Raw genomic sequence first — 21,694 nt, forward strand, 5'->3', positions numbered from 1 at the left:
CAGTCCACAATCTGATCCCATGAGAGGCTTCTGTCCTCACAAAATTATACAGTCTTGCTGATTCAGAGAGCTCTGTTTCTGACCTATACAGCTTGCCAACAATCTATCATCAAGAGATGGAACTTATATCAAGAACTTACATCAAGAGAAGCTTAAATTCTGATTTCTTTAACAAACATATCAAAGGAACTTATATCAAGAGAAGCTTATATCAAGAGAACTTACATCAAGTGAAGCTTAAATTCTGATTTCTTTAACAAACCTGTGTGCCAGGACAAACAGGGCAATGTTCACCCTTGTGTGTCTTCAGGAGGTTACCTTTGATCTTCTGTTGGTGAAGCAGAACCAGCTGGAGAAATCACTTTTGAGGCTCCTGCATGGATACAAGTGTCAATGCTGTTGAAAGCAGTATCTTGAATCTCTACCAGCAAAGTGAAATGACGAACAGAAGCCAGTCTTTCCCAAGATTTAGATATTTCAAAAATTTATTGATACGGCTATCTTGAAAATTGCTTCCATTCCTCCACTTTCACTCACAAAGGGGGACCTAGCCACAGTGTCCACAGGGGCTTCAAGCTCTCATATTAAGAACCTGGCCTTAAGAACTGTAGTATTTGCAGAGAATCATGTTCTGTCCTATCCGACACGAACATTTTCTATGAATGAAGGCGGCAGCTACTTCTCTGCGTGTGATTTTCAAGTTATCACTAAGAAAGGAACCTCCCTCTCCCTCACCATCCCTAAATAACACCTCAGACTGATGCCCGAGGTTTCTTTCATGACCAGGGACAACTCTTTTCATTTGAATTCTAGATCATAAGCATAAAAGCATTTTAAAGCATAAAAATAAGTCACACTTGCAGCCACTCTTAGGAAGGGAAGATGTTGGCTTCATTGAATCCTACTGTATAAAAGACTGATGCCAGATTTAGAATATTGGGTGAGAGCAGGAAAAGACTATAGGGAAAGACAGGGAGGTTGATCATGGAGGGGTAGGAGATGTAAAATGAGGATTTCAGAAGTGTTTTAGATAAGCACCCGTGTCACCATTTTACCAACAGACACCATATCCATGACATGCCTGGATCAATTTCTCTTACAAAAAGATGAAGCAGGATATTGGGTATGTTTATGAATTTATGGCTTTCAGGAGGTTCATTAAATTCAATATCTTCTCTAATTCAGCTGTTAATACAGAAAATCACAGGTTTATTTCACTGATTTAGGAGTAAGCCCAAAGTTAAAAGGAACTGATGGAGATATTATGTTAGTTACCTGATCTCGCTCAAGGATCAGCTATTTGAGAGCATAAAATAAAGAGATTCTTTAGGTATCTGTCAAAGAACCTTGCTTACATTGACTGCTTAAAAATGTTTCTGGAATAAAGAAATGAGTGAAGGGTGTGTGTGGAGGGTCAGGCTGGACAGGGTGACTTGAGTGGGTTGAGGGGCAACAGTCAGACCCTAGGTGCAGGGGGAGGAATCTGAACCTGAGAGAAGAATATCAGCTCCGGAGGCAGGAAGGACCAAAAGCAGGCTTCATCCACTCGAAATGATCGTCAGAGCTGTCCCCTCCTGTGCTCCTTCGCACTATGCACAGTGTCTCCATGGTTACTAGATATGAGGGTGATGTTAATAACAGAAAAAAAATCTACTGCAGTTCTTCCAACTGGTGTACTGAGCAAGCAGATAAATAAGTACCTCAAAACAGTGCAATATCTATCTCTGATGTCCGCATTTCAATTCCAGGCTTTGGCTTTTTGCAATCTTTCGGAATCCTAAAGCAAGAGGATTTATGTTTAGATTTTAAAGTGTCATTTTCCTCAGCTGTTAAGCAGGGAGGGAAGAAAGACCTTTCTGAGAAGGTGTCCAAAGCAGTTGTACAAATGCACCATTTGGAGAAACAGATGTCAGAATCTCATCCAGGAGAGATGATCTGCCAAGGAGTAGGATAGTTTAGGGATGAGGAATGGGTGGATCAGGAGCCTCCTGCTTTAGGACTAATGGAATGGATCATGAAGTGGCAGGAGGTGGAGGTGGGGGAGAGAATAAGCAGCAGAGTTAAAACACACACAGAACTTTACAGGTGGAAAAATAGGTGGAATACCAGAATATCAGAGACGACATTACCATTCTCCTGGCTCTTCTGGGAAGAGGCAGCTCCATATGTTCCATCCTTGCCATCATGGTTAGGCAAGTCATAGGTAAAGTCTCCCTGCAAGAGAACGTCTGTCACAGGAGTCTGACCCTTTACAGAGTAGGTAGCTTTTTCTCTTTGCCGTCAACTAATTTAGGATGTTCAAATAGCTCAAGCCCTGGAGGCACTGGGTATGCCGCAGTATCGGGATAGTCCCCTGAATAACTAAGCCCAGAGTGGGGTCACGCTGGAACGCAGGACCCAGTATAGTAAGGCAAGGACAATTTCCCCAAAACTCGTACAGCAGGCAAATATTTTGTGAAAAGCTTCTCGCATGATCTCAGGTGCAGTAATGTGCCTTCTTTTTGTCTCCTCTGTGGTTCTGAACACTCTTTTAAGAGCATGGTTTTAGGAAATCACTCTAATGGAACCAATCAGGAGGTGATTTGCTTAGGCAGCCGTGGGCTGTGTTGGGCACCCAGGGGCAGCAGGGCCACTGCTCTGTATTCCCTGAAGTCCCAGCCTGAAGCCAAGCTCTGGACTCACTAAGTACACAGTTTCCAGTTAACCAGAAAGTTGCACTTAGTAGGAGGCACAAGAGATTCTCTCTAGAGCAGTATTTGGAGTTTCTGAAGTAAGGCAATTATTTAAAACCTAGAAGAGGATTCTTATTAGGCTTGGGGTGGCGCTAAGAAAAGGAGAAAGGGAGAATAATACAGAGATTTAAAGAAATATTTATTTGCTGAGAAATGGACAGTTTCCTCAGGCAAGATGGAGCTGAGAATGCTCTTAAGGAATTGTCACGGGAACTGAGCTATGACACAATGCTGATCTCCAGGTCTTTTTTGAGTGTACATTTGAGTTTTCCTTATTTTCACAACAGGATTGTCTATTATAACAACTAAACAAGAGGAGATAACTCTTACCTTGAGAAAATTATTGAGCTTTAAGAGTTTCCATTGTAAGCATATAGTGAAACTTGAAAAGAGTTTGTTAAAGAGTAATGATTCAAGTATATAATCAGTTATTTTAAATAAATCCTATAATGGGATTATAAAATGTCTAAAGTCAAAAATTTTTATTCCTTACTTGAGGCAAAAGAGTCACCAACACTTTAATGCAATTTATGTGTATGTAACAAACACAGGAGATTTACTCAAATTAGCCTACGTGATGCAAACATCAATAAAAAATTTATTTAGTCTCCATTTCTTCAGTAAAGAGTGAGTGCCAGGCACTGAGAGAGATGTGAGAGGTTCCAGAACGAACAAGATGTGCTCTTGCTCATCCTCTTAAGTCCTCCTAGGTGAAAGTAGGCATTGTCTTTAAAGGTCATCCTTTGAGAGAGGCTAAATCCAGACTCAGATGACTGCTTCATGTCTGACGGCATGTCAACAAATAAATATATTAATTCTAGAAAGCAAACGTTACCTTTTGTAATAAAAGCCAATTTCGTATGATTTTTGTGGGGTTGGGGAAATATTGATCTTTTACTGGCATTGCATCTGAAAACATGAGTATAAATAAGGTAAGAGCCATTATCATTTGTGGCCATTTAGGACCTGACATGAGTGAGTGAGAGACAGACCCGTCTTACTGGTTGACCAGTAGTGATTTCGTGTCGCCTTCTTGGTTGTCTGGGAAGAGAAGGGCATACGTGAGCGGCACTAGAACTTCTCAAGCCGCCAGCTGATCCAGAACAGTCCTTTCGTTTGTTTATGTTTGTATGTAAGATAAAAAATAATATATTCAGGGCTGAAATATGTTTGAAAACATTTGATCTGGTTTAGCCCTTTATTTTAAATGAAAATAATAAAAGTGACGTAGAAGATGAGACAGTTGGAGGCAAAGCATGGTTTTCAAGCAGTAAGTTTTTGTGATATTCATAATTTCATTTATGCCGCCAGTCAGGCGCAACCAACAGGACTATGAGAATTTTATACTCTTATCAATGAGAAAAATGTATGAGAATGACATAATGGAGAATAGGTTTCATGGAGTCCTTGGTTCATAGTAGGTATTTTAATATTTGTTATGTAAAGGTACGAATAAACATACTCTACTTTGTATATGCTGCACTTGAGATATATGTGTCACATGTGGTACGATGTGTGAGTCTATGGTCAGGAGGTTAGTTTGGACAAAAGATACAGATTAGAGAGTCATAACCATATAAGTGGTCATTAAAACCATGGTGGTGAATAGACTGATCCCAAGAAAGACTGTTTACGGAAAAGGAAGCTTCCCAAGGACAGAACTGTGGAATAGCATCACTTATAGAGATAGTAAGGAAGGGGAAACTGCAAATAGACTGAGGTGGGGTTGTCTTTAGATCCAGGGGTGACACTTAGAGGATCCAAAACCAGAGTCACCAGAGAAAGAAAAGGATCAGTAATACTGTCAAACTGCATCAGTTACTGATGATAAAGACTCAAGGACCTGGAGGCAACGCTTCAGGGATTATCCCTTAACAATAAGTCCATTGATTTACATAAATTTCTACTGCTATTCCACACCCAGATTGCATTAAGTATCCATCTTCTGATCTCTAGAAGCATCCTGTACATAGCCTGAAATAAAAATCCCACAATTATGATACGGTTACCTGTTTACATATCTGTTGTTTCCACTAGACAGTCTGCCTGAAAGCAGAAGCTGTGTCTTCATTCATCTTTGTACCTTGACAGTCCTAGTTGGTGAATCAGTATGTTATGAAGGGCTGAGCATGAGTTTAAAGATAAAAGAGAGATAAGGCCGAGGACAACAGAGATGAGAAAGGATAATGATTTTATTTTAAAAGATGGGATGAAATAGCATATTAATACGTATGGAAAAATGTTTATACTGAACCCAACACCAAGTGCAGTGTGAATGGGAGGAGGAACGAGAACCGCTGGTAGATCAAAACAGTGAAGGAGAAAAAGGAGTTTAGGGATGACTTCCCACCTTCTGGGCTTAAGTGCACCTGAATTGTAGTAGCCCAACCTCCATTCTCCGATCAGCCCATTACCTGGGTATAAACAATCCAGTCCCTCGGTCACAAATGACAAGTCTAGGAGTGGAGATTAGACTTAACCAGTCTCATATTTCTCCCTCTTTGTACATAAATATGGTCAGATCTTTTTATTAAAAAATCAAAAATTTAGCACAGGGAAGTATATGAAATATCTTGTAATAACCATAATGGAAAAGAATATGAAAAAAATTTGTATATGTATAATCGAATCACTTTGATGTACACCCAAAACTAACACAACACTGAAAATCAAATATACTTCAATTAAAAAAAATGAAACAAAATTTCTCATCTTGACACCATTTATTGTTACTTTCCTCTTTCATTCTTTTTTTTTTCTTGCTTTCATTCTTTTTAATACTAAATTCCTTGACAGTGTGATCTAAATTAACTGTTTTATTTTATATCTTCCTACTTACTCAGCACCCTGATATCTGGCTTCCACCCCACCACTGCTGCCACTGGTATTACTTATACGTATTTCTGGAATGAGAGACTGGTCGGTGGGGGTAGATGGCCCAGGATTAATTAGCTCAAGCCAGTTCTCAAGACAAATTACTGACAAGTCCATCTAAATAAATGTGAATTTGCCTAAAATCTCCACTGCCAAATTTAGATTTCACATATAATGGGATGGTTTCATTCCCTTTGGTGACATAAACAATCCTTTCTTAAATATATCACTTTATTGAGGTACGACTGACATAAAAAAAGGTTATACATATTTAATGTATACAACTTCATGAGTTTGGAGATAAGTATACCCTTGTGAATCCATCATGACAATCAATGCCATAATCATATTCATCACCTTCAAAAGTTTCATCCAGCTTTCTTTATTTTATTTTATTATGATAAGAACATTTAACATAAGATCTACCCTCTTAGCAAATTTTTAAGTTACAGTACAATATTGATAAGCTACCTGTTAAGTCTGATGCAGAAACTTATTCCAGTCACTTAATTACAAGCTCAGTGAAATTTCATAATTCCTCAGTCATACATGGTTTAAAATTATTCACATTTTCACCTTCATGTCTGTTGTCACAGGTAATGTTATGCTTTGTGCAGGCACCCACTGTGGTGTTTGTGACGGGGCATGTACTCCACATTAGTGGCTTCCTTAGTCCTCTACCAGCCTCCTGCTCCACATAGGACCCATCCCTTCTTGGCTTTAGGTATGTCTCACTCCCTGCTGGCAATCTATGTGTCTTTAATCCTCCTCATCCAGTTGTTGGCAATATCGACCACGCTGAATCCTCTGATTCAACTCCTTATTCCACTCGTGGTACACTTCGCTGGTCACTAGTGCTCTCACTATAAAGTAATATCCAACACCTCTAGCGGAAACACAGAAATCTTCTTCTATCCTCCCGTGCCATTCTAAGTCCAAGAGAAACTCAGGAAATTGTCTCCTATCTACTTAGATCTACATGGGAAATAAAGTTTTAACTTGTTTTACAAGTCTTTCAGTATGTGTTAGAGTGTAAACGAAGGTGATTGTTGAGTTAGGGGACATTATTCTCTATTCTATGAGCAAATCGTAAGAATTTTAAAGTGTTATTAGAAGTGATGTCATTATTATAAGCCTCTTAATTTGGTAACAGCTGCAGTGATTTGTAAGAAAAGACTGCTCCTGTGTTGACCCCAGGAATGGTTGTTTAGGTCATCTACGTAGTCAGTTCAGGGCTTCCTTCAGGTCTAGAGGAAGAAAGGGAATACGGTTTAGTGCCCGGTAAAATATCTCTTCTAAGAAGCCTCTCCTGGGTCTGTTGGCTGCACATGGGGTTGAGGCATCCACTGAGAAAACAGCAGAGGCTCAGTTCAGACTCTGCAAAATGTGGAGGCAAGTGCTCAGGAGCAGTAAGAGCAGCAGTCAGGGAACAAGGAATACAGAGTTCAATAGATAGGTGTACCCAAAGAATGTAGAAAGTTTGTTGTGACCCACTAGAAAAATTATTTCCTTAGTTCAACTTTATTTTTTTGTCAAAATTTATAAAACTCGATCTCCATCTTTGTGGGGTTTTTGTTGTTGTTGTTGTTAGTTAAGAGGTCTTGAAGACTGATTTATTTGTGATGGCCTCACTGTAAGGAGATGTAACACCATCAGTAGAAGCTTGTATCTTCCAAGCGGAGTGTGAGAGCAGCTGAATTACCAAGAAGGCTGAATTCACACTCAGCAAATCTGCATTAAATTCAGGGAATATAATTCTCGCAATTATACTGAGTAAATGTGACTTAGTTCACCACTTGAAATATTGCAAATATTTCCCCAGTGTCCTTTTCACAGCTGTCTTTACCTCCTTGTTTTTGAGGCTGTAGATGAGGGGATTCAGCAGGGGTGTGATCACACTGTACTGTATGGAGAAGAGTAAATTAAGGGAGGAACCAGAGGGAGGCATGAGATAGCGAAGCATCCCTGAGCCGAAGAACAGGATCACTGCAATGAGGTGGGAGGAGCAGGTGGAGAAGGCCTTGCTTCTGCCTGCAGTGGAGCTGATGCTCAGGATGTTGAGTATAATATGGACATAGGAGAAGAAGATTGGGAGGAAGTTTCCAAACCCAAGGAATATAGTGGATAATGACAAGATACTGATACTGATGGAGATATCAGAGCAAGACAGAGGGAAGAGGGAGGGCAGCTCACACATGTAGTGGTGTATGGTTTGAGCATCACAGAAGTCCAGGTTAATAGCCAAAAGCTCAATGATGACTGCATTGAGAGAGGCCAGACCCCATGAGATCAACACCAGCCTCACACAGAGCTGGTGGCTCATCACTTGGCCATAGACCAGCGGGTGGCAGATGGCGGCATAGCGGTCATAGGCCATGGCAGAGAGCAGACATGCTTCATTCCCTGGACCGAAGAACACGAAGAAGATCTGGGCCAGACAACCTTCTACCGAGATGGTTTTCTGCTCAGATAGGAGGTCCTTCAGTAGCTTAGGCACAGCGACACAAGATAAATAGAGGTCCACGAATGATAGATGACTCAGAAAGAAGTACATGGGTGTGTGGAGGTGGGAGTCAGCACTGATCACCAGCATCATTGTCAGGTTCCCCATCATTGTCAGGATATAAAACACTAGGAAGAGCACAAAGAGCAGAGCCTCGATGTGGGGGTCATCAGACAGCCCAGTGAGAATAAACTCGGTGATGGTGCTGTGGTTCCTCAAGGCCACTTGTGGAGGGTCTATCTGTGGAGTACAACAGAGCAATGAGATCACCTGTGGCTGTTCCTCTCTCCTTCAGTATATCATCACTTCTAATCATCCCTCCCTGGTCATCCTGGATGCTGGGTCCTGGATGCTTGAATTATTATAATTCAAAGTTATCCTCACTGATGTCAGTAGAAATTTAGAAATTTTATCTTGTTTTGTTATTATTGATCTTGGGTTATAGTCTTCACACACTTCAGAGAGTCCTACACCTTTTCCATGGGGATTTAATTGGAGAAATAAATGTATATGGCTTATCTACGCATAGATGGATGATATGTAATTTCAGCTGGATTCTTCTTATAGTTTAGAAATTCCTATAATCATTCAGTTTTGAAAAACATTATAGCACATATCTTCAAAAGTTGTTCTAAACCTTCTCTCAGCTCCACATTTCTCAATCATTATTTCTTTTTTCATAGTCACCCAATAGCTTTTAAGGTTAACAGTATATTAATTTTTAGTAAGGTTTTTGCATGTAGGGTCTTTTTTAGATCACTGTTTCAAGTTGTTCCCCCTGGGCATTTATGATTTATTTTGGCAGGCACTCATGTCCATTTTACTCGTGGGAAAACTGATATTCATGGAGATTTTGTAGTGTCATGTTGAGAAACAGTGTTTGAGCCAGGAAATAAATTCAACCATTTTTTTCTAAATCAGTTCTCCGCTTGGTGCACAGCATTATAGACTGTTTTTCCTATGCTTACAGTTGGAGTCCTTCATTTTCCCTTAATCTTTCAATCGTTTAGTTTGCCTCTGATACCAGATAGGTTTATATTATTCTGTGAGTGTGCTCACAGTGTTTTCTACTTCAAAAGTCCTCTTTCTTAATTCAGCTAATCCAAATTCTCATGGGCTTTCCAGCCTCAGCTTCCCTCTTGTGAAGTGTGTGTTGACTGTTCTCTCCTCTAAATCCACAGCTCTCTATCCAAACACTGGGTTCCTTGCGTCATGTCATAGTCTGAACTTTGCTTTTATTCTCTTTTAATGTTAAGCATGTATCTCAGTTTTCCCTCTAGACTGTGAACTGCTTGAGAACACGGACCCCCATCTAACAAGAACAACCGTAACTCACCATTTCTTTGACTTCCTTTCTGCACATTCTGTGTTAGCTTCAGATTAGGCCTTTCAGATGATTCTGAAACTTCCCACATGACATCTCACGTGTGCCTCAGACAAGAAAGCTCTTGACAACTCCAGTCACAATCTCCTTCTTTCACTTCACTGTTTCCAATAGCACTGAAGCCTGGCAGAAGTGTTGCTGACGTTGCTGTCCATCAGTGGTGCCATGCTACCTACCCAGGATGCACTGGGCTGCTGCTGCTGAATTTCAAGGATGCTACTATCTACATGGATCACGTTATCTTATGTCACTGCAGACTCTCTGATGAGATCTCATTATTCTTTTTTTAAAGAATGCACAGGCCTTTTGCCATCATGTAAGAAGCTCCTTATAGTTTTGGTGTGGATGCACTATTCTTTTGTTGTTCTATAAGGGTCAGAGTGAAATATCACTATAGTTTTCTCTTAATCATATCTTTTATCCTCAGTCTCATTTAGGTGTCCAAGAGGATCAGGATGGTGAGCAGCACATATGAGAAGGGATACTATACCTAGAATAATTTTGAATCCTAATTTATAGTTCTACAAAGTAGGTCATGTCCTATTTATGAAAACTACTGCATGACTTGGACATTTTCAACTAAATTACCAGTCTTCTGCTTCTGTTTGACACTCTGCTATCTGACTCAAAGTAGACTTCTGAACTTACAAAATTTTTTTCCCCTCATTTTTCGGTTGTATTAGGTAGAACTATTATAGTTGGACTGCACGTACACATTATATTGCATGTAAATACATATATACAGTATACTGCACATTTTTGTAGTTTACATGTATGTACTAATTATTGTTTCTAAGAACAGATTAGATCTTTAGCTTTTTAAACTTACATAGTTATCAAAGGAATAAAGCCAACTACAAAATAATTTTAAAACTGTTTTTTTTCAGAGTACCTGTTTCTGGCCATTCTATCCTTGCAAATGATCTATGACCCCAAATTAAATAATCAAAAGAAGCTTAAATTCTGATCACATTAACAAGCCTATCAATTTAAGCTTCAGCTCATCTTACCCAAATCTAAGTTACCCGTGGGCCTGGACAAATAGGGTAATGTTCACTTTTCTGTGCCTCCAGGACTTTGATGTAGTGATGTGGAAGCATAAGCCGCTGGAGGATTTACTGCTGAGGATCCTGCATGGATAAATTTGTAAATGCTGTTGAAAGCAAAACTTTTTCATGAAGTTTATAAAAGCAAATTAAAATAATAAGTTTTGAACTTATTTCTTTTGCGGAGCTTTGATGTTTTTATGTATTTTAATTATTTGGATTTTTAAAGCTACCCTGAAAATTGCTTCTTTTTTTCCACTTTGACTCACTGGGACACCTGACTACAGTGGCCACTGACAAGGTCAGACTTTCACATTAAGTGAGATTAGTTGTGGAATCTCTTATATTTCTTCAGCGCAGTATTTCTGGAGAATCCTCTTTCTCTCTTATCCTACCCCCACATTTGGTGTGTATGAAGACGTTACCTGTATCCTGTGATCTGCACGGTATCACAGAGCAGGGAGTCCAGCCACCCTGCTCATCTTAGAGAACCTCACACAGATGTGATGGATTTCTTTAAACACTAGTAGAAAGTCTTGCAATTCAATTCTAGATCAAGTCATTAGGGGATAAATCTGAGTTTTCATTTACTTATGGAATAGAAAGTATTGGCTTCACTTCATACAGTCTTATGACACTGAGTCAGATTCATAGAAGTGTGAGAACAGAAGAAATCGTGGAAAGTGAACAATGGAGCAGTAGATCACAGCAAAGGGAAACAGCTGTGAAAAGGGGATTTTAGAGGTGTTTTAGACAAGCCTTGACCACAGTGGTTGTTTAAAGACATTTTTGAAATGAATGAATGCATTAATGGTGTCTGTGGGATGTTAGCCTTTACACGCTGGCTAAAGGGACCCTGAGTACTGAGGGTCAATATTTAGACTTTAGGGGCAAGAGGGAGAAATTTGATCAACAGAGAAAGATAGCAGTGCTGGAAGGATGAAGGGACTAAAGACAAATTCATCCACTTGTAATTATTCTCCTAGCTGTCCACTCCTGTGTTCCCTTGCATTTTTCATACCACCTCCGTGGGAACCAGATCTGTTTAACTTACAGAATATGTTTACTGACATCACTCTAAAGGAATTCTGGCCAATTAGGGGAATAATTAGCTCCAGAAATCCAGTATCTATCTCTGATACCCTTATTTCATTCTGGGCGCCAGCTTTCTGCAGTGAGAGGATTTATGCCTAGGTTGTAAGGTGTCCCAGTCCCCAGTGTTATACAGGGAGGAATGAGAGTCCTTTCTGATTTACTTTGCAGGGCAGCTGGAACAGATGCATCTTTGGAAGAGTGAGATATCTGGTCCGTTCAAGGAGAGGAGGTGGCATGCCAAGGAGTGGGAAGTTACCATTCCAGCCCAGGGGGAATGGAGTATAGTGGGATCTTCTGACTTTAGAATGAATGGAATGCATCACAAAGTGGCAGTGGTTAGGAGTGGAGGAGAGGACAAACAGCAGATTAAAGCACACACAAAACTTCCCAGAGAGAAAAATATGGGGACATCAGAAAAATCAAGGAAGATATTACCATTTTTTGATTTTTCTGGAGGGAAGCAGCTCCTGAGTTTTCTGTCTTTCATGTCACAGGCTGACACATCAGTGGTAAAGTCCCCCAGAAGAGCACCTGTCACAGGACTTTCACACTCAACATATCAGATTTTTTCTTTGCTGTCAATGAGTGCAGGGCATTCGAGAGGTTCAAGCTCTAGAAGCACTGGAAATGTCACTGATTCAGGATTATTCTTCTTTATATCTTAACTTAGAGTGGTCTCATTCTGCAATGCAGACCACTATATGGAAAGACAAAAACAATCTCCCTAAAGAAGCTCAAATTCTGCACAACTGGCTTATATTTCTTTAAAATCTTCTCACATGATATCAAGTGCAGTGATGTGCCTTCTTTTCATTTATTTCCTCTGTGGCTCTGAATATTCTTCTATGAGCATTGATTAAATAAATCAGTCTTTAACGGAACCAATCAGAAGGCCATCTGTGCTTAGGCAGCCATGGGTTGGGTCAGGCACCCAAGGGAAGCTGGCCACTGCCCTGTATCCCCTGAACTCTCAGTCTGATGCTGAGCTCCGGAGTGACTAACCTCAAAGTTTCCAATTAACTAGAAATTCAAACCTCGAAGGAGGCACAAGGGTTATTTCCAAGACAGTATTTGAAATTTCTCACTTGAGGCAATTATTTGAAGTCTAGAAAAAGCTATTATTAGGTTAGTTGAGAATGAAAAGGGGAGAATAAAAAAGGGATTGAAAAATTAATCTGCTGGAAAAGGGACATTTTCCTCATGACCATGTGGGGCTGAGAATGCCCTTTAGGAATTCTCACGGACTCTGAGCTATAACACATCATTGAGCTCCAGGTCATTTTTGATTGTAGATACATTTTTTTTTTATATACAGCAAAGAAGTCCTTTATATTGATTAAATGAGAAGAGATAACCCCACCCTAGGAAAATTACTGGGCCTTGATTTTGTAGATTTTCTATAGTCCAAGCATATAATGAATTTCTAAATAGTATGTTAAAGAGTTACTAATTCAAGAATACTATGAATTAGTATAAAAATTTCTGCTATGTGTTATTAAAATGCCTAAAGTCAACTTTTTTGATTTCTGATCTAAGTTAGATAATGACATTTCTTATCTAGTTAGTTAGATAATGATAACATTATCAAAATTTAATGAAATTTACCTACAACTAGGAAACGCAGAGGACACGTCTCCATTAATTTAATCAAAGTCATGTATGGTCAGTCAAAATTTATTTACCAAGCACTTCTTTATTTTGTTGTGTGTACTTGTACTGACCGATGATGGGGCTTCATGCTAAATAACAGATGTTCCTTGTCATCCACTTAAGCCCCTGTAGGTGGAAATAGGCATTATTTTTGCAATTTCATCCTTTGAGAGACATCCTTTGAGAGAGATCCAATCTTAACTCATTGCTTGGTATTTGATTGCACGTTAGCAAGTAGATATCTCAGTGTTAGGAAGCAAACATTTCTCCTTGTAATAGAGGTCAATCTGGTTTGAGTTTTGTGTTGTTTTGGAAATGTTTCTTGTTGACTGTACTGCCTTGGTAAATATGTCATACAAACAAGGTAAGAGCCTTTAACCTTTCTGGCATCTTTGGGCTTGATGATGTTTATGAGAGATAGGAGAAATCTTTCCGTATAGTTGCCAAGGAAACAGACGACTGAGTGATAGCAGTTTCACGTAGACTTACTGGGAGTAGGAAAAAGGGAGGGTTAGGTGAATGAGGTTACTTCTTAATCCTCCAACTAATCCAGAGTGGTTCTACTTTAATCACTCCTGGTTTTGTTTTTATGTGCGTCTTTAAAATATAATGCTGTAAGTACATTATGTATCTGCAAACTGGAAATGTACATTGAATGATGTGAAGTTAAACAGGAAGTAGAAAGTGTAAATGATCAGGTGTAAATTATTAAGTTATAAGATATTAAATACTAAATAGAATGACAAGTTAAGAATGTATATGCTATCCTTAAAAAAAAAAGAATGTATATGCTATCCTTAGAGGAACAACTAAAAAGAGATATGGCTTATTGTCCATTAGAAGAAATAACAAAACAGTAATAAAATCATGGGTCATGCCATGAAGTAGGAATCAATCCCTGAACCATACTATTTGCTGAATAGGCCCAAGGGCCTCTTTCATTCTTGTCAGGACAAGTGCTAACATCTTCCTTCCTACATAGATTATTACAACACAGGATTTTAAATTCAACTTCTATTAATCCAAATAGATATGCAAATAGACAGTTAAGCTCATACAGTAGACAACTGTATGCAGCAATTCTAAAGGTTAAGTTCATCTGGAGAACATTTCCTTGCAACTAGATAAACAAAAATTCCAGCATTTCTTATTTTTTCTTTTGCTTGACACATGGGTGTAAAAAGCAAAAGGCAAGTGTGAAAAGATATTGAAGTCTACCTTAAAGTCCTCATTCTCAAACCCAAAAGCAAGTTATGTGAGCATGTTCTAGTCAGTCAGTTTGGTTTCAGGGAATAACCCTCACTCAAGTAATGGCAAGTTTGTTGTAATGATACATGTGAACAGGAAAAGACAAACACTGAGTCTCATGAAAAGCAAAAGGTATTACAAAGCCAGGGCACGGGAAGACCAGAACATACAGTAGAGCTGGATCAGATCATCTTCATTTAGGCATTTCCCCATGACAATGACTCACTGCATGAGTGTTTCCCATTAACACATCCTAGGATTTCCAGTTTAAACTCTAGAGAAAGTGAAAATGTTTGGCTCAGGCTATAATGTATCTACTTAATTTGAACAAGGTCCCATCATAGGCTAACGAGTAACCTGTGAGTTTCTAAGCATTGGCTCAGTTGACTTTTGTACTTTCTGAAACTCATTTCCACTTAACACTTAAGAATATAATTAATGTAAACGATCTTTTCCTATCATCGTGAAGCAGAAGTCACCAAGCATTGGATTGTTCACCCACTAATAGGGAACATGAGCTGGGAGTAGACCCTTGTGTGACAGGTTAGTTTTATTCTACTGATGATGTGCTGTTGCCACGGTAATCCTGCTCAGTAGGAGAGAAACCTCAGGTTCAGACACTTGGTGTAATGTGCTTGGCTGAGGAGCAAATGAAGCGAAGCACCCTCTATGGGATTATGATTTAATGCCGCTAAGAATCCCTCCCAGGCGGAAGGATACGGGAACACCAGGTGGAAGGATACGGAAATGCCAGGAAAGACTCAGTTGGCGTCCTCCTCAGGCTGTGAGTACGGGAGTGTTCCACCAGCATGGGGACCAGAGCCCTTCCGCCTGGAACACGTGGTGGCCAGAAAGCAGCTGCTTCCTCACTCGTCACTCAACACAGGTAGGTGGGTTGTGGGGAATCTGGTGCTAAACCATTCCTAGACCATCTGCTTCTGGTTCAGAGTTTCCTACCTAGCAGAGCAGCTCCTTCAGTGCCATCTATTGAAAGTCAGCCCTCACAGAAGGGTTTATCCCTCCCGTTGTCCTTTACTCCTTGGCCCCACCCCCAGTCCCTCCCCAACTCCCCCACGTCCCAAGCAGAACCCAGGGGCTGGCACAAGGTCTGCCCATCTTCCTTCCTCCTTCCTCTCCTGGCATGCTCCACCGGGATCGGCATCTTCGCCTGCCCACAAGACCCCAGTATGCCAGGCCGGAGCGTTGGCGGGTCTCCCGTGCACGTCCCCAGACAGCCCGGACAGCCTGGCACTAGTGGGTCCCGGAAGGCACCCGTCCAGTCTAGGCCAAGCCTCAGCCAAGCAGGCGCCGACTACCCTGAGAAAGGGGCGAGGAGGGTGCCAGGTGGAACCCTTTTTCAGGGGAGAACTGGAGCAAAGGGTGGTGTCTGCGCTTGTTCCCGATCCGGTTCATGCCTGCGTTTTCCTGCCGCCCCTGCGCTGGGGGGATGTGAGGTGGGGGATGGGTGGGCTGGTCAGGCTGATCAGGGCCCTTGGGCTCTTACCGTAAAAAAAAAAAAAAAAAGCCCCCCCCGAACTTTTTAATGTAACATAAATAAAGTTGATATAGGAAGAATGGGTTGCAAGAGGATGGTAGTTTCCCAGGTTTTGGTAGAGTCCCTGGGACACACTAGCCAAGTTAGGGTCCTTGGCTTCCTGCAGGAAAAAAAATTCAAGGGTGAGCAGTAGTAGAGTTAAGGTAGGTTTATTCAGAGCTACCTATGCCATAGACAGAGTGCAGGCCTTCTCAGAATGCCAGAGAGGCCACAAGGCATGGGGGTGGTTAATGCAAAAGTAGGTTTACACACTCCATAGACAGAGTGTGGGCCATCTCAAATGGCAAGAGAAAGACCATGAGGTTCAAGGCTGTCAGTTTTTAATGGGCTCAGTAAACTTCATATGCTGACAAGTGGGAGGATTATTCCAACTACTTTGGGAAAGGGGCTGGGATTCCCAGGAATTGGGCCATCACCCACTTTTTGACCTTTTATGGTCAGCTTGAAACTGTCGTGGTGCCTGTGGGAGTACCATTTGGCATGCTGTTGTATTTCAATCAGAGTATAATGAAGCTCAAGGTCTACTGGGAGTTGAATCTTCCACTATCTTGGTGCTCTCTGTTGTGTCATTCTTTGGATGGTTGTACCCTGCCCACTTCCCTTCTGTCTCAAAATCACACTAATTATATTGGGCGCCACTTGGAAGAGGTTCATTTTTTTTTCTGGATTATGAATTATAATGTAGGCAGTCTCAAGATAGGCAGGTCAGATCAGAGTAACTACTTTTATGCAAGGTGAGATCTGAACTTTATTTTTTAGGTGGGGAAACTCAGGTCTGGCTGCTCACTGATCTAAAAGCAATACTGGAGAGGCAAATTTAGAAAAGAAAGTTGCTTTTAATCAGAATGCCGGCAGTCTGGGAAGATGGTGGACTTAGTGTCTGCAAAAAAAAAAAAAAAAAAAAAACCAACTCTGAAGATTCTGCTCAGCTATGAATATTTTTAAAGGGAAAAGGGGAACTAACGTCACTTAATCACTGAGATGAGGGGTCAGAGTCGTGCTCATCCCGCATTGTGCACAGGCGTGTCCACTTCTTGTGATCTTTCTTTAGAAGTTGTCTTGTTGACATAGTTTGCTGCGAGATTACTGAAGGGGAAGCTAGGGAAGAGATTGGTCATCTGTTCATTACTTATTCATTTCTACTTCTTTGATCTATGGAAAGAACCAACAGGTTAGGCAAGGTACTATGTGATCAAAAGATCTGAAAGGTGTGCTAGGGCTGGAGCTGAGTAGAGCATGGAGGTGCCTGGTTTAAAGTTAATGACCAAAGGGGCTTCCTGTAAAGAGCTCTTTCCTGTCAAAAGCTGCTTACAAAGTGACAAGCTCAGATTTGTATATAAAGGGATCACTCTTGGCTATGTGTGGAGGTATAATGCAGGAGGGAAATAACTAGGGTGAATGCAATCTATTCAGAGGATTTTTTTCCCTTGATTAGAGTGGGAATAATGAGGAGTGGATAGTTTTCAAGAACTATTTAGAAGGTAAAGTTGGAATGATTTGGTGGGAGTTGGTGTGGGAAATGGAGGGAGAAAGAAGAGGAGGGTGACTACTAGATTCCCAACTTGGGTGAGTTACCAAATAATACAAGGAATTAACTTAAGAGGGATATAATATATTTTAGGCTTGTTGATACAGAGGCATCAATGGAATGTAAAGAGTGAGATATTCAGTATTCAGATGCATAAAGGGATAAACTCTAAGATGGGCTCTGATCTGGGATGCAGAGTTTGGCTTTAGGCTGGAAATTAAACCACAAGAATGGGTATGAGTTCCTGCTGAGAATGATTAGATTTGAGGTGAGCCATGAACAATGAACAGAATCTTAGAGAACCACAACATTAAGGGAGGGACCCCAGAGCAATTCTAATCACCATAGTCAAATACAGCTGAGAGCTTTGAAATAACAGATGTTGCAAAAGACTATAGGATTTAGCACTTAAGCTATTTTGGTGCTAGAACAGCTTGAGGACTTGGGGTCAGGTGAAGAGATTAGGTTTACCAGATTTCCCTTTAGCAGCCAATAACCCCAAACCCTCAATGAATTAAAGCAACAAGCATTTAATTCTTGCTGATAAATATGGTGTCCATGTTGGCATGACTCTGGTTTGGCTGAGCTCATTTGGGATCAGATACAGTTCTGCTCTACATGGCTCTCATTCTGGTACCCAGGATGAAGCATCAGTAGCTACCTGGAGTAGGCAGAGGATAAGCATTTAGGAAGCAAATGGAAAGGCACAATGTCTTAAATTTTCCACTAAAAACTGGCACATTTCTCTTCTCACATTTCATTGGTCAAAGCAATCCATATGGCCAAGTCCAGTTCAGTGGGAGATGGGAAAACATACCCTAATCCTAATAGTACAGGGAGGGGGATGTCAATATTTGATGGATAGTAAGCCTAACTAAGCATAGTTGGCAAAAATGGGTAAATGGGAAGATTGGATACTCTTTAGGAAGTTTGAAAAATAGCCATTAATTATTAACAATTAATATGGATAAAGTACTGTTTTAAGTGTTTAATTTATAAGATATAATTCAATCAATAAAGCAATCTACAAGTAGGTAATAATGTCAGTCTATTTTGTAGATTACAAAATCAGGCACAGAAAGGTTCAGCATTATGCTCAAAGTCTTTTAACTTAAAATATCAGAGCAAAGGACATGAAGGACCACAAGTTTTGGTTAATGTAGAAGACTGCTTGCTGCCTAATCCCAAAGACAATGGCACGTGCTCAGCTTTCTCCTGCTCTAAATCAGGGAGCCATGTATTCTTTAAGTGCTTCTTGCGGTTCATCATCAGAATAAGTCTTAGCCTTGATTTCAGTGACTGAAATAATTTTTTAAATAACCTGTGGGCACACCACAAAGTTCATCATCTTTGTTTTCCTGGCTGTAAATAATACATATAATAATTCTCATTATTGCTATACAGAAAATACCATTGAATGATTACAAGTTATATTTTAAAACACAATGAATTTAGACGTAAATCATAAGTAGCATGTAAAAATTCTCAGAAAATACAAATTTGTTGTGTCATATAACACGTACTGCATATTTCATAAACCCTTGCTAAAATAATGAAAAGGAAATCACTAAAAAAAAAATTGACTAAAACCCCTCATTCTCCAATTAAGCTAAATGGAAAAAATAGTGCTGAAAGGAGGTGAACTTCTGGAGAGGTCTTAATTTTCCCATGTTGCCCAGAAGAAACATTTTCCCTCATATTCCAACTCTCAAGTATAGAGCAGAAGGGTTCTTGGTAGCACTCAAGTCGCTCAACTGATAATTGCTCTGGGCAAACTGTTAGCACTTTTGTCTATCTGCAAGGCTTCCCACTTAAAGCACAAACCCCTCCATGGACCTCAAGTTGATAACTTTTCTCCCTGAGATTCAACACTTTTTGGTGAATTCTTATGTTTTGCAGTGCCTTTCTGTACATTTAATTCCAAAAAATTATTCAGTATGTACATTTTTTTCTCAGTAACAATAAAATAATAGAGAAATAAATTATGATTAAATAGAGCTTTTGGCAGAGATGGCTATATTTCCGCTGACATGCCTTTGAGCAGGATTTAATCTGAACCACCCTCTCCCATCCTGACCTCACCCTCAAAGTATCTTTGTGCCTCCTTCTTATGCTTTTCTGTGGCATCTTTCAGCATCTAAAACACAGGGCCATCAGAAAGATTTTAGTATTAACTTACCAGATATCCTGAACCCTGTAGTCCTTTCCTAATTTATCATCTCTTTAAAGCTTGCTACCCTTACTGTGGCAAATGTTTCCCCAGGGTTCTTCTCAGAGCTGCCTTTACATCTTTATTTTTCAAGCTGTAGATGAGGGGATTCGGTAGAGGAGTGACCACACCATACGGTATGGAAAAGATGAGCTCCAGGGGTGAACCTGAGGTTGGCATGAGATAACGGAGGAAGGCTGAGCCATAGAAGAAGCTGACCACAGTGAGGTGGGAAGAGCAGGTGGAGAAGGCCTTGCTTCTGCCTGTGGTGAAGCTGATGCTCAGGATGGTGGAGACAATGCGTGTGTAGGAGAAGAAGATCAGGAAGAATGTACCAAAGCCATGCAGCACTGTGGAGCCCACCAGGACAGTGACATTGCTGGAGATATCAGAGCAGGACAAAGGGAAGAGAGAGGGCAGCTCACAGCTGTAGTGGGGGATGATGTGGGCCTCACAGAAGTTCAAATTCACAGCCAAGGGGATGTTGATGACTGCATCCAGGAAGCCCAGGGCCCATGAAGCCCACACCAGATTCATGCAGAGCTGGCCGCTCATCACCTGGTTGTAGAGGAAAGGGTAGCAGATGGCAGCATAGCGGTCATAGGCCATCACTGAAAGCAAGAAGATTTCTGTTCCTCCAATGTCAAACACAAAGAAAGCTTGAGTCAGGCAGCCCTCTTTTGAAATGATTTTCTTTTTAGACAGGAGGCTCTCCAGAAGCTTGGGCACTGTGACTGAAGAGAAGCAAAGATCCAGGAAAGAGAGGTGACTCAGAAAAAAGTACATGGGAGTGTGGAAGTGAGAATCAGCCCTGATCACCAGCAGCATCATCAGATTCCCCATCATGGTCAGGAGGTAAAGCCCCATGAAGAGCACAAAGAGCAGTATCTGGACTTCGGGGTCAGCCGATAGCCCGAGGAGAATGAACTCAGCGATGGTGCTATGGTTTCTCCAGACCATTTAGAAAGGAGATTTCCTAGTAATAAATATAGGAATGGGCCTGAAATTTCTCTTTACTACGCCCAATTATGGAGGAAGGGATTACTTTTATGCACTTACTCTTAATTATTTCGACTTCACATATGTCCTTATCAAATGTCTATAATCTTTACTTCATCTTCTGGTGTTGTTTCAAACTCACAATGACATTTCCATGGCTGCTATTCTACTTTAAAGACTGCTAAAGAAATTTGCTAATTTGTGCAGATCTTGTCCATAACTAATCTATTCTGTCTCCTTCAACTGGGTGCTGCTTTGTCAACAATATACTGTACATGTTTTGTAAATTGTGGCAGAGTTGCTAGGGGGCTATTTCAACATTTGTCTTCTTTCCTCTGTTTCCCAGTCTGTTCTCCTTACAGTTCAGAATCCTCCTAAGATTCATAACTTTAATATTATTTTATCTTTCTTTAGCTTTTATCATTGACACTACACACTAACATATATTGTAAATTTGACCCTCTGGGATAAGATTAAAAGATGAGTGAGGAAGAGTGTGTGTATGTGTGTCTGAATTTTGGATATTGGGAGAAAGGATAAGGAGGATATTGCTGACTCCTTTTTGCAAATTAAAAATTTGACTATTATAAATTGTGTAACTCATCCAAGTCCCTAGTTTGTATACTTAGATTCTATAAGACCTCAAGACACCAGGCTTTCTTCTATGTAGTGACTTTCATTTAAGGCTTGGTTTTCATCTGGTGATCATTTTACAATATATACAAAGATCAAATCATGGTGTTTACCTGAAACTAATAAAATGTTATATGTCAATCACATCTCAATAAAAAATTTTCATTTTCTCCTTTAATTTCACAAAATATTCTGGGTAGCTCATTATATCCTAATTTTTCAAATGTACAGTTAGAAG

At 40.3% G+C, this 21,694-nt stretch overlaps 2 protein-coding genes and 1 non-coding gene across 3 annotated transcripts; all 3 read right to left on the bottom strand.

The window, feature by feature from the left end:
- Positions 1-7,395: 7,395 nt before the first annotated feature.
- LOC102539970 (olfactory receptor 8S1-like) lies at positions 7,396-8,327 on the bottom strand. The gene has a single exon (XM_031682860.2). It carries the CDS (start codon positions 8,218-8,220, stop codon positions 7,396-7,398), a length of 825 nt encoding a protein of 274 aa, XP_031538720.2. The 5' UTR covers positions 8,221-8,327.
- Positions 8,328-14,143: 5,816 nt separating this feature from the next.
- LOC116282749 (U6atac minor spliceosomal RNA) lies at positions 14,144-14,264 on the bottom strand. Its single transcript, XR_004192328.1, has one exon. It is a non-coding gene; the product is annotated as a U6atac minor spliceosomal RNA (small nuclear RNA).
- A 5,590-nt stretch (positions 14,265-19,854) lies between these two features.
- LOC102539728 (olfactory receptor 8S1-like) lies at positions 19,855-20,784 on the bottom strand. The gene has a single exon (XM_072973881.1). It carries the CDS (start codon positions 20,782-20,784, stop codon positions 19,855-19,857), a length of 930 nt encoding a protein of 309 aa, XP_072829982.1.
- Positions 20,785-21,694: the final 910 nt, after the last annotated feature.

Source organism: Vicugna pacos, chromosome 12 (assembly GCF_048564905.1).
Source record: "Vicugna pacos chromosome 12, VicPac4, whole genome shotgun sequence".
Lineage (NCBI taxonomy): Eukaryota > Metazoa > Chordata > Mammalia > Artiodactyla > Camelidae > Vicugna > Vicugna pacos.